The sequence below is a fragment of the Ochotona princeps genome, chromosome 21 (genome assembly GCF_030435755.1).
Source record: "Ochotona princeps isolate mOchPri1 chromosome 21, mOchPri1.hap1, whole genome shotgun sequence".
NCBI lineage: Eukaryota > Metazoa > Chordata > Mammalia > Lagomorpha > Ochotonidae > Ochotona > Ochotona princeps.
In genome coordinates, this window is record NC_080852.1 from 30,267,496 (window position 1) to 30,280,665 (window position 13,170).

The 13,170-nt window shown below is 61.9% G+C and overlaps 1 protein-coding gene and 1 long non-coding RNA gene across 2 annotated transcripts in view; one reads left to right on the forward strand and one right to left on the reverse strand.

Annotated features, from left to right (window-relative positions):
- Positions 1-8,548, reverse strand: ZBTB47 (zinc finger and BTB domain containing 47). The gene is made up of 6 exons (XM_058678464.1): positions 8,319-8,548; positions 3,894-5,471; positions 2,540-2,687; positions 1,448-1,563; positions 900-1,044; positions 1-730 (listed from the first exon to the last, which is right to left on the reverse strand). The coding sequence occupies exons 1-6, from the start codon at positions 8,319-8,321 to the stop codon at positions 351-353; spliced, it is 2,370 nt and encodes a 789-aa protein (XP_058534447.1). The 5' UTR covers positions 8,322-8,548; the 3' UTR covers positions 1-350.
- LOC131482822 (uncharacterized) overlaps positions 5,320-13,170 on the forward strand; it is a 23,887-nt gene continuing 16,036 nt past the window's right edge. The window contains exon 1 of the long non-coding RNA XR_009247322.1: positions 5,320-5,443. This is a non-coding gene — a long non-coding RNA (uncharacterized LOC131482822). The remainder of the gene's footprint in view (positions 5,444-13,170) is intronic.

Below are 13,170 nucleotides of genomic sequence, written 5' to 3' on the forward strand. Positions count from 1 at the left end.
GGGGGGCTGTGGCCCCCATCAGCTTCCCCACTCCCAGCCCACACACTCCAGGCCTGCCTGGGCCCACAACACCTCCAAGGATGCCACCCCCAGAGTGGTCTGGTCAGGCCTGCTGCCTCCAGCACTCCTCTCGCCTGGAGTGGGGTGCTGCTGTGGCCTCTTTTCTTGTTCCTATACTTTGAGAAAAAAAAAAAGTAAAGGCTTAAAGGAGTGGCAGAAAGGAGGGCACTGTGCAGGTGTGCTGTGTGGCCAGAGCCTTAACGCGGAACCCGGCCAGCCACCCCAGCCCAGCCTGCGGCCCTCCCAAAGTGGACCCCGTGCTCCCAAGCCTAGCAGGTGCAGTCCGGCCCTTAGTTGCTGGCATTCAGCCTGCCGCTACTGCTGCCACCACCACCAGCGTTGGCCACAGTGGGGAAGAGCGGTGGTGGAGGTGGCAGGTGTGGTGGAGGTGGCAGGGTCTGGGACAGGCCAGGGAGTAGGGGCAGGGCATGGGTCTGAGGTTGGGTGGGGGGCAGGCTGGGCCCAGCAGGAGGCACGTCGCTGGCCAGCGGGTGGCTGACGCGGAAGCACTTCTCCTTGTGGGCCTTGAGCATGTTGGAGAAGCGGAAGCGTTGGCCGCAGACGTCGCATGGGTACGGCTTCTCGCCAGTGTGCGTGCGCCGGTGGCGCTTCATGTTGGGCCGGCTGGTGAAGCTCTTGCCGCAGATCTCACAGATGTAGGGCTTCTCCCCTGGTTGGTTGCGCAGCGGGCTGTCAGTCACTGGGGAGCCGCCAGAACCCCAGCCCTAGGAACACGCTCAGAGCCTCCCCAGCCAGGGCCAGAGAGAGAAGGGGTGTGACCAGGCCTCCTGGAGCGCTCCAACCCCCCCCCAACCCCGCTGGGTCTCCCCACTGTGCACCTGTGTGGGTCTTCATGTGCTCATCAAAGTACTGCTTCATGTTGAAGTCCTTGCCGCACCACTGGCACATGAACTGCTTGTGGCCGATGTGGATGCTCATGTGCGAGCGCAGCTGGTACTTGTACTGGAAGCGCTCGTTGCAGTTCTGGGGGTGCAGGTGCGGGGAGGGTGAGGCTTGGCTCGCATGGGGAGGGGTTCCCGGACAAGGTGGTAGGTGTGTGTGAGGACAAGCCCAGGAGAGGATTCTGGGGGCTGTCTGGGCAGCATGCATGCACATGCAGGTCCCAGCTGGGGACCTGGGTTTAGAGCTCCGTCATCCCCATCTGCGGTCTCCGCCTCAGCTCCCCCTGCCTAGAGTGCTCCTGGCCCCCACCTCTGGGAGTCCTGCCAACGGCTTCCAGTCCAGGCCAATTTCCCATGCTGCATGTCGGGGGTATGGGGTAGTGAGTGGCAGTTTGGGGTGTGGCAGTGGAAGGGCCCCTGCGCTTCTGGCTCCTGCTTTTCCCACAGCTGTTGGCCCTGCTTCCCATCCCCAGCTGGCAGCTCACCTCACAGCGGAAGGGCTTCTCCCCGGAGTGCTGCAGCGAGTGCACCTTGAGCGACATGCTACGCTTGAAGGACTTCCCGCAGGTTTCGCACGTGAAGGGCATGTCCTTGGTGTGGGCTGTGGGGTGAGCGCCAAGGCCAATGTGTCTCAGGGTTCACCTCAACACCACCCCCGTGCCGGACCCAGATCATGCCTTCTGGAACAGGCCTGTGGGCTGCTTCCCAGGAGGGACCCCTTCCCTCCAGGCCCTTGGCCAAAGGAAAACAAAGCTTTGGGGAAAGCTGGAAGCCAGGCCCTGGGTAGGACCGGCTTCTGTCCAGACCCCAGCCAGACCACCGGCTTCCCCCTTGATCTCCCTAGGCCTACAGAATGGGGCTCACAGTTGCCCAGCTGTGAGGGCTGGGGCTTCTACAGGGCATGGCCCAAAGAAAGGCCTTGGCCTTGGGCCCAGGACAGGTGAGAACCAACAGACTCTTCCCAGGAGATCTGAGAGGAAGGCCTGAGCTCAGGGACTGTCCTGTTCTGGGAAGCCCAGCATGCTTGTGACTAAGGCTTAGACCCCAGGGTCCCACTTAACACCCAACAGTCCCCAGCCTTGTTCAGAGAGAAAAGCAGGAAGTGCTGGTCAGGGTCCTGCTGTCTGCATTGGCCACCTCTGCCTCGAGTCCCAGGCTCAGAACAGGTTCAGGAGGGCCACAAGAATTCCAGCCGGGCCCATCTGGATGGCATGGCCCAAGCACATTTAGAGGGCCTTCTTACTGAGTTCAGGAGTGGCTGGTCCTGGCCAGGGGGCAGGCCACATCAGGGAAAGCCTGGGCCAACCCACATGGCACTCCATGTAATTCAGAAGGATACCACCCCACGCCAGGACACACAGCTGCATGCTAGCTGGATTCTGGTGGCCTCTTGACGTCTTGTCCAGGCGCTCACATGTGCACAGCAGTCCTGGCCTAAGCCTGTGCAGGCTGCACCTGCCGCTGCAGCCTGCCTCACCAGGACTCCCAGCTCATTCCTCACACTGCCCTTGGCCAGGTGCAGCCAGAGGCCGGTCCACCCATGTCCTCTGCTGTGTCCCCCTGCAGCCAAGGCTTACCGACCATGTGCTTGCGCACGTGAGCCATGGTGTAGAACTTCTTCTCGCAGATCTCGCACGAAAACTTCTTCTCCGCATAGCCGTGCACGATCTTGTTGTGCTCGTGGAGGGACCAAAGCTTCTTGAAAGCTTTGCCGCACGTCACACACTGTGGGGAGTGAGACAGCGTCAGTGAGCCCGAGGCAGGACCCTGTGACCTTGCACAAGTCACAAGGACCCTCTGGAGTCTCAGTGCCGCTGCCTGACACATGCTAGAGAGAGGGGCGCAAGATCCAAGGACCAGCCAGATCTGAGGCTCCCACAAGTGCAGTAAGGGAATGTTCTAACGCACTTACCTCGCCCACCACAACTGCCGCCTGGGACCCTCCTCCATCCTGGGCTCAACTAGGACCAGGGGTCATCTCTTCCAGCGGCACAGAATGGGAACATTGACACTGCTGAAACTCATGCTCTGACACCAGACAGCCCTAAGGGGAATGGATCCCCACAGGACTGACAGGGAGAGGACTGCAGGAGGCCCCGGGGCCTAAGCAGCATGGCTGTGAGGACCACACCCTCCTCCTCACAGGCCTTCAGGAGGCTGGAGGCCAGGGCCTGGGCAGAAACAGGGTCAGGGTACCCATGTCAAAAGGGAGGCCAGGTATTTGGCAGGTGGCAGGCAAGTGGGAACAGGTGCTTGGGGGCGGAGCAGATTACTACGCAACCCCCCAGGTAACACTTGTTCCCAAGGATGCTGCAATTAGCAATTAGCTTGGGTAATTAGCACCCACCTACCTGCAGCTTAGCACCACCCTTAGGGATCCCAGTTGGCTCACTGCAGCCCCCACACACCACCACCGAAAGCCAGTTCCTCTCCCCTGCCTTGCCCTGCCAAAATTTTTCAGCCCATCCTTCTTCTCCAGGCCCAGGCATGTAGAAGCTTCCTCTAGCTGGACTGCCCCATGTTTTGTGGGAAGTAGAAAAATGGTATCCCATCCCCCGTCCCTGACCCCCTCCCTCCAACAAGCCCCTCCTCCCTTCTTGTGTAATTCTGTGCAGTGCAGAGCCTGTGAAGCTACACCGTGGCCCTGCTGGCCTTCCTGCAGCCCAACGGATGTTAAAACACGGTCTGACTCATCCCTCCCTGAGGCTGGCTGTCCCTGGCCTCAGCCGCTCCCAAGCTCTTATCCCACATCCATGGTCTCCTTCGCTGCTGTGGCCAAGGGCACTGTGGGTTCCAAATCCTTCCCGTGTGCCAAGGCCCAGCTCTACCCTGAGAGCCACAAGCCGGGGTTGGCTGGTCCGACGGTCTGGGGCTTAAGCCTGCTTCGCCCCCAGGGTGGGTGGGCAGCACCTGGAGCCCGGGGAGGCCCACCTGGATGTTGCGCTCGCAGTCTGTCTGCCGGTGCAACAGCAGCTCGCTCTCCAGCAGGAAGCGCTTGCCACACTGGTCGCAGATCTGCATGCGGCTGTGGGTCACGTTCATGTGCTTCTCCAGGTACCAGCGGTTGTTGAAAACCCGCGGGCACTTCTGGCAGGGGTGGTGCTGCTTCTCCTCTAGTTTCACCTTGGCCCCCAGCCCGTCAGGGGCTGGTGTGCTGCGGGCCGCCGCAGACACGACCCCGGGAGGTGGCTTAGGTCGCTTCCCACTCCGCCGCCCAGGCTCCTCTGGCTCCGGGCTGCCCCGGCGCCGGGCACCTTCCCGGGACCGTGTGGCCATGCGACTATGGGGAGTGGGCTCTGCCTGGCTGCCCCGGCGGCCCCCAGAGCCTGCCGGCCCCTGCCTGGCCCCGGCCTCCCCTTCTTCCTCCTCCTCCTCCTCCTCCTCGGAACTCTCTGGATCCTGCTCGCTGTGTCCTTCCTCCTCCTCCTCCTCCTCTTCCTGTTCACTGTGCCCTTCCTCCTCCTCATCTTCCTCCTCTCCAGGACTGCCACCCTCTTCCTCCTCCTCTTCTTCCTCCTCCTCCTCACCCCCACCACTGCCTCCACCCTCTTCCTCCTCCTCTTCTTCCTCCTCTTCTTCTTCTTCCTCCTCCTCCTCCTCTGAGTGTCTCTGCAGCCCATCGTCCCGGCCCAGCGCCATGGAGGCCGGGCTGGTCCCAGTGCCCGGCTTTCCCTCGGGCCCCGTGGACACGTGCAAGGTCTGGTTGTTCAGGTTCACCTCCACAATGATCTGGGATTGCTCCTGGCGCCCGTAGGTGCCGGGGGCCCCGAGTTCTTCCTCCAACTCCTCCCCACCCTCCAGCTTGCACAGGCTGGTGGGGGCTCCGCCAGCCTCTTCCACAACACCTTCCTTCTCCTCTTTAAAGAAGGGCTGGGCTGGCCCGAGGGCTGTAGGCACAGGGTCCCCAGCGGTCCCCGCTCCGTCCTCAACGCGCACCGAATAGGGGTCAGGGCCCTCACGGGCGTAGATCTTGGGCAGGCCGGGGGCGTCGGCCTCCTGTTTGATGTCACAGTAGTAGGGTGGCGCAGCAGGGGCACAGCTGGCCACAGGCTGTGCCAGGGCCGCAGTGCTTGGGCCTGGTGGGCCTAGCGAGCGGGCGTCCAGAAGTTCCTGGCAGGATGCAGCTATGTCGGCCATCTGCAGTAAAGAGGCAGCGCTGAGCACCTCGTGGACGTTGGCCGCGTTGACCAGCAGCTTGGACGTGTAGATGAAGTTGAGGATCTGCTGCAGGCCACCGGGCGCCAGCGCCTCCAGGGACAGCTCCACACGCTGCAGCTGCTTGTTCTGGGTGAAGAGCGAGTGAAAGAACTGGCTGTAGGCAGCCAGCACACCCTTGTGCGCCGGGAAGACGCTGCGCTGGGGCACCAGCACCAGGTCCACGTCGCAGAGGTCGGGCTGGAAGAGGCGCTGCTCGTTCAGGCGGCCCATCAAGCAGGCGAAGTGCAGCGCCACGTCCTCCACCAGCGAGAACTCGGCCGCCGGTGAGTCGGTTGTCTTCTCAACCAGCAACTGCCGGGAGATTGGGGGAGACAACAGAGAAGGTCAAGGGCTGTGGGTGGCCACCCCCACTCACCCCTCCCCACTTCACCTCCCAGGCAAAAGGTGCCTGAGGGCGAGGACTCAAGTCCGCTTAAGCAAACCCTCTGGGCTCAACCTCAGATTGACCATAACCTTCTGAGGCTGATGGTCAAACTCCTGGGGTCAGTCCACTCCCTCCCAGGCCTCTGGCTTTTCCCCTGTGAAATGGGACATCCCTGCAGGCAGGCAGAGGGGCTGGGAGGCAGGGCTTCCAGTGATGGGACCAGGACAATCCTAGAAAAGCCAGGACACAGTGGTCACCGCAGAAGGGACTTGGCCATTCGGCCAGCATTTTCCGGGCCCCATGCTCTCATGTGCCAGTAAGAACAAGCTTGCCGGGGCCCAAATGCATCTGAAGTTAGGCTCAGGTGCTTGCTTCTGGCCTCTCAGAGCCAGCTGGGTGGCAACACTGCACGGAGCTCTCACCACACCAGCAGTGAGCTTCAAGGCCTAGGCCCTGAGGGCTGCTGACGGAGAAACCAGGGCTGGTCACTTGTCCCTGCCTTATCCATGGAGACTGTGAGACCAGCCTCAGCCAGGGCTCAGGCCACAGGCCGCATACCGCCTGTCCACCCCAGGGCCTGGCCCAAGCGCCCTGCCAGGTGTGGTCCAGGTCCAACGGCTCTGGGTTGGTCCTGTTTGGGGGCCATTCCATGTGAGAAGCCCTGTGAATGTACCTGGTCAGCCCTGGCTCTCCCACAGCGGCCTCTGCAAATGCTGAGCAGCAGACAGGCAGCCTGCCCAGTCCCTGGCACGCGACGCAAGGTCAGCACCTGCCAGCCACCTGCCTGGCTAGCCCGACCCCACCAGCTCTAGGTTCGAGGTTTGAGTCTGCCCAGCAGACTCAGCGCCTCCCACATGCGTCTGGCACAAAACCAGCTGGCTACTTAGTTGCCAGAGGGGCCAGGGATGAGCCCTGTTCTACTCCCTCTACTGTGAACCCTCCAGGCCAGTCTTGGGGGGCCCAGCCTTGGCAGGGCCTAGGTCTACAGCTCCTCCATCACTTCATCCACCTCCATCTACCTAGGCCTCAGCAGGAGGCAGCACCCGCCCTGTGCACTCTGGGCCCCTGGCCACAGACACACCCTTTTCTCTGAATTCATCTACCACACCCCTTTCTCCTGTCCAGAAAGCACTGTCTGCCCTGCCCAGCCCCCCACCCACTAGCCCAGAGCTGCAGGGTCGTCCAGGCCTGGCTCACCTAACTCACCCAAGGGGACCAGGCCCCTTCCATCTCCTGATTTTGCTTCGGATTCATTTCCTGGGACCCAGCCCCACTGCATAGATGGGACACTGCCACTCAGCACAGTGGTCCCACGGGCCGCAGCCCTGGCCTCCCAGCTCCAATCAGCCTACCCTTCCTGGCCAGACCAGGCACCACACCACGTGGCTGACTTTTTAGTCATCTGCAGGGGTGCCCCAGGCCCCCGCACCTGCACATCAGTGAGGGTGCAGGTGAAAGCAGCACTCCCTAAGAGGCTGACAGTGGTGAGGGACGTGGCCTGGGCGGGGACTTGTCAGGGTCCAGCCTGCTGGCAAGATCACCTCAGACCACCAGGGCCCTGAACTCTCCAACCACCTTTTCTGGAACTCCTTCCAGTGCCCACTGCCTGGGGCAAAAGGCGGCCTTCCATGTGTACATCTGGCCTAGCCCTATGGCCCCCAAGACTTGTTACACAGGAACCCCAGCCAAGCCACCAGCACCCATGGGAGCCCCTCACCCTGGCTGCCTGGGCCCAACGACTCCACCTGGACCCCCTAGACAGGGCATAGGCAGGCTGAGCAGGAGCTGAGCCTCCTCCCACAAAGGGCCTTTCCAGCCACATGTGCCAGCTCTCCGCAGCCACTATCCACACATTGCTCAGCCAGCTGCAGCCACAGGCACATACCACCCCGAGCCCTGGGCACCCCAGGGGCTAACTATGGGACAGGACCAGGAAGGCAGTCAAACCTTGAGGGTCATCAGGGTGTGTGTGTGGGGGTGCAGGTTTCATATGCTCAAATCCTCCCCCTGAGTCAGACTGGGAACAGGTGCCAGGAACACCTGCAGAGACTGCCCAGCCTTCTGCACCTGAGGGGTATCTGGCCCCATTGGCAAGCCACCCCCTCCACCCCCCCAGCTTGGTGAAGTGACCTGTGCATCCGTTTGACTGACTCCCACCCTGAGCCTTTCATCTCTGGGCATCAAAGGGGGGCCCCAGGCTGAGCAAGGGGAGGCTGGGGGTACAAGCTCACGACCTCCAGGTTCCTTCTTCTAGGGAAGGGGTACCCCGTCGACCACCCCTCTCCTTCCCTGGAAAATAGATTCAGAGACGGCGGAGAACCGGCCCAAGGTCACACAGGAGTTTGGGCTCCGGGCGCCCCCCGCCCTGAGGCCCGGCCCTCGCGAATCCCCAGGCAGGGCGGCTCCGGAGCCCACGTGGCCCAAGGCTCGGGCGGGAATCCGACTCCCCCTTCCCCCTTCATCACCAGCCCGAGGGCGTCGCCGTCCCCGGCGGAGGGAAGCGTCCCCATCCGCTGGAGCCCAGGGAGACCTCAGCCTCTCGCGCAGGCGCCCCCACCCCAGGAATTTAACCCGCTCGGGGCCGAGCTCCGCGCCATTAACGCCGCATTCCTGGCCCGCGGGGACCCAGTCGAAGGGGGTCGCAAACACCCGGGGGAGGCGCAGACCCCTGCAAGACCCCCTGCACCCCGAGTCAGGGTGGCGGGGCGTGCGCTCTCGAGGGCAGCGCTGGCAGGTGGGCGGATAAGCGGGGGGACAGGCAGGGCCCTGCGTACCATGGTGTCGTGGCGCTGGGGGCTCACAGGGCCCCGCGGGATCGCGCTGCCCCCGGCGGCCAGGCCCGGGCCGCTCCATGAAGCGCCGCGCTGGGGGCCGCCCCCGCGCAGGGCCCCGCGACCATGGCCCCCGGGGGGCGCGGCCGGGCGGGCGGAGGCGCAGGGCCGCGGCGAGTCCAGCGCCGAGCAGCTGCGGCCCCAGAGCCTCGGGCGCGGCGGGCGGGGGGCGCGGGGCGCCGATTGGAGCCCGCGCGTCAGCTGGGGCCGCCGTCTGGACGCTTAAAGGGCCAGGCCGCCCTGCGTGCCGGCGGGGGGCGCGGACACGCGTGGTGTGCGGCGTCCCCGTGTGACGCCCCCGCCCCAGGCAGGCCCCAGGGCTCACATCCCAGTGGATGGAGACCCCGGCCCCACCCCGCTCCCGGGAAGTTCGTTCGAGAGTCTAACCTTGGTGCCCGCCAGCTGTACCACGGAGACGGAGACGGGGCCGGGGTCGGAGGCTGCGGAGAAATCAGGAAGCCGGGCGCGCCAGGCAACCCCACCTCCCCACCCCCAACCCGCCGTAGAAAAGGCTTCCCACCCGCTGCCCTGAACCAGCGGATTCCAGAGGGACTGAACCCTGCTGTGCCCACCACCCCCACCCTGTTGCCTCGCTAGCTCCGACATGGGGGTGAGTCTGGGGACTTGGTTCCCGGGGACTGTACCTACCTGGTGGCCTCCTCTGGCTGCCCCGGGCTGTGCCCACCACAGCTGCGGGGATCCAGGTGGCGGTAAGGTGGGGCCCCAGGCCTCACTGTCCCACCCGGAGCCGTGTGACTATGGCGATGGCCTGCGCGCCTGCCAGGGTGGTTGTGTTGGGGAGCTGCCGCCAGGCTTGTGGAATGCTGCTCTGGCAGGGCCAGAGTGGGGGCAGGGGTCTGGCGGTGCTGGCACTGTGGGGCCCTGGGTCTGACTGGGGGGCAGGTGGTGACTGGCCCACCACTGTGGAGAGGAGGCACCCACGTCCTCGCAGGCCTTTCACAAGCTCAGTCTTCCCTATTGGGGGGTCACTCTCACCACATGGGCCGACCTGTGCACCTGTGTGTGCATCCAAATGGGGGGCAGGGCCGCTTGGAACAAGCTGATGAGTGAAGACCCCTCAGACTGAGCAAGGAAGGCCTCCAATCAGGGCTATCCCAGAGCCCCGGAGGTGAACTGAGCAAGAGGGCCAGGGGAGGGATGCTTGTGGCAGATGGAGGGTGAGCAAGGGAGCCGGGGACGTGCCCCCCATAGCTGGGGCATGCGCAACACCCCTGGCAGCTGCAGGGGTGCACAACTCCTAGGGGCTCCCAGGCCAAGGCAGGCCAGCGTGGCCCACAGATTCCTGACCAGCAACTTACCCCCTGGCTGCCTTCCCTTTCTTCCTCATTCCCAGCTCACTTCCTCCTCCGACTCACTGTCACCAGCCTGGGAAGCTGGCAAGAGAGGGACTGTGTGCCCATTAGTTGGCTAAGGACATTGAGGCCCAGGGCAGGACCTATGAGCCAGGCTTCAGCATCGGCAGTGAGAGGGAAGGCAGTTTGGAGAGCGACATCCCCCATGGTTGCAGGGAGCACACCTAGACCCATTCCCAAGCCACAGCTGGGCAGAGGGCGTGGCCCGCATGACCAAGATAGGGATGGCCATCTGCTGGGAAATGGCTTTAGCCACAGGAGCTGAGGGTTGGGTGAAAAGGGGGATTCTCTCCCTGAAGGCTCCCACTGCCCCTCCTGTCTGGTTTTGTGGCCTGCAGCCCCTAGATGGGGGGAGCCCAGGCAGAGTCCCAGCTCTGGGAGGCACCAGGCACAGCACATCTGACAGGGCCTTAGTCCAGCAGCCTCTCCTGGGGCTGCTGCAAGCTGAGGTCGGGAAGTTAACATCAGAGAGAGCCAAGGAAGGGGAAAGACCTCCTGGCAGATGGAGGCAGCAGCACAGGCCAGGAGGTGAGTTCAGCACCTGCAGGGAACTTGAGGTGACGGGGTATGGAGCGGAGATTCTTGTCCATTGACCACGGCTAGCGTGGTTGGTAGGGAAGAATACCCTGTTGGCCTTGGGGAAGAATGCACAGGGGGAACTACAGCTCCAGGATGGCATGGGCAAGCTTCCTCAAGGGGTAGATGGGGCTGAATTACTGGGGTGGAGTCTGCCAGGCTAGAACTGTGTGGCCCAGGGCGAGTCAGGAATCATTGAGGCTGCCAATAAGGCAGAGCTCAGAGGTCCGAGCCATTTGAGCTGTAGCCCCTGGCCGTGAAGGTCAGCTTAGGGGTTTCCTCAAATTCTTGAAGTCTTCAGCAACAGGGATGCCCACTGTGCTGGGGGGCATCCCCAGACTGGCGAGGCCAGATTCACCCTCAATTGAACCTGCCTGGAACAGTACCTGCCATGTGCTTGTGTGTCCAGGGTGCCCAACTGGTTAGGGCTCAGCCTCTTTTGGGGGGGGGGGGGGCATGCAGCTGTGTGGCTGCACTGGGCACAGGAGGACAGAAGACGCCAGGCCAGGCATGCCCCGGGGCCTGGGGCCTGGGGCTGTGAGCATGGCAGCTGCCTTGTCCTGGCTCTGCTGAGCCCAGCATTAACAGACAGCAGCTGCTGGAGGTGGGGGGATGGGGGACCTAATGCTAACCAGCAGAGGGCCAGGTCCTTTCTCCCAGTGCAACCATCAGGTCCTTGGCATTCAAGGCCTCCCTGACAGCTTCTAGCATCTCCTCCCATCCTGCTCACTCAAGAGCCCCTACTACTAACAGTCCCGTCCACCACACAAACCCTGAGGGACTTTTCCATTCTTCATAGTGGCAAGGCCCGGGGAGGCACCACCCCAAACCTCTCTGCCATGTTTAGTTCTACACTTGATCTTAGCCAAAAGGCCGAGAAGCGATTGCCATGTTTAGTTCTAAGCATTTAATCCGCGCTTCCAGCAGGGAGGGGTCCCTGGCACCCAGTGTTTCGGATGAGGAACAAACTGTAGAGGGAGGTTAAGCAAGTTGTCCTACTCTGTTCCCCAACTGGGAAGTAGCAGAGTAAACTGGAAACTGTCCGTCTGCTTCTGGCACCTTTGCCTATAAAGATCCTTTCTTTTTTTTTTTTTCAAACTGCAGTCCAGTCCAATCAGGCAGGAGGCACAGAGCTTAGTGGCAGTCCTCGGTGGGCTGTCCCTGGGACCCTGGCCAGGGGTCCTGAGGCTGGTCCTGTGGGCCAGGCCCTCTGGGAGGCAGCTGCATCTCTGAGCTCTTCTGCTCACCCACCTTCCTCACCCCAGTGGCAAGCATTCTCTCACAGCGTCAATGAGTTGAGAAGCAGGCAGTCTTACAACGTCCCTGGCACATGGCAGGCAGTGTCTGTTCCGAGACTGCTGGCCACTCAGTGTTACCCCACTGGCCTCATGGATCTGGGTGATGGGAAATGCACCTCTCCCTAGGGTAGCCAGGAGCTGGACCTGATGGACTAGAGACAGGAGGCCCAAGTGCTTGTCCCTGGCCCCAGATTTAGCACAGCTCACCAGAAGCCTTCTGATTCATGAGGGGACGATAGCAAGTGAGCCCTGCCTCTCCCTTGCACCAGGATCTCATGGCACTGGTGAAGCCTGGAGTCTGTCCTGAGACCCACCTCTCGACTTCCCAGGAGCTTGCAGCCTGTATGGTCACAGCACCACCAGGTGCCCAGCACTCCTGTGGTTGACCTGAGCAGCGGCAGGGGCCATTCCTTTAGCTGAAAACCAGCCTTGCCTTCCTAGTCTCACCAGCCTGAACCCTTGCTGCTGAGCCCCGGCCTCCTTCCCTCACCCCTGCACCACCTGGTCTTCAGTGTTCTTCACTTCCCCTCATCTCCTGATTAGCACCTAACTCCTTCACAAGCGTCAGGACCAAATCCCGTGACACACGGTCCCCAGTACTATCCCAGCCAGCTCATCACTCTTGGAACATCGTTAAGGACCCTGGAATTCACTAGAAAATAGGGAACTTCGTCAGCTTTCTTCAAGGCAAAGACTTCAGCATTGTCTGTTTGAAAGGGAGGCAGGCAGGGACTCAATCTTCCATCTGCAGGTGAATTTCCCAAATGCCCCGGGCTAAAGCCAGGAGCTCCAAACTCTAGTCTTCCCTGTGGGTGATAAGGATACACTTACTTAGGGCCCTTGTTTCTTCCCAGCCTCAAGCTAGCAGGAAGTTGGTTTGGAAGTGAAGGACCGGGACTTGAATTGGCACTCTGACACTGGGGGCAGTGGCTTTAGCCCTTCTTAAGTTTTAAAGCATCGGGTCTTCAGATCTGACATTTTTAGGAGTTGCCTGACCTGGCAGTTTACTGTTACCATGATTAAGAAAACTGAGCAACTGTAGTGAGAAGTTAGCTGCTGTGAGAAGTGACACCACATTCACGGAGACACACTGCTTTGAGCTGCAAGGAGACAAAGCTGCTTGTCCTTGCGTGCAAGTTCTCCTTGGTCAGAGACTGAGCGAGTGCTGCCTTGGGGGTGCAGTGAATGGACAGTCCCCTGGGCAGCAGGTCACACAGGCAGGAAGCTGGAAGCCCAGGCACCATGGATGCTCCTCCATGTAGGGAAGGTCACAGATTCACCTGCCCCCACCACTAACACTCAGCGAGAAAAGAGGTGATCTCTTCTCAGACTGGGTCAAAGAACTGTGTCTTTTTTTTCCATTTCAAAAGGGCCTAGCACAGTAGCCTAGTAGTTAAAGTCCTTGTCTTGCACACGCTGGGATCCCACATGGACGCCAGTTCTAATCCCAGCTGCTCTGCTTCCCATCCAGCTCCCTGCTTGTGGCCTGGGAGAGCAGTCAAGGACGGCCCAAAGGCTTGGGACCCTGCACCCGCGTGGGAGACCTGG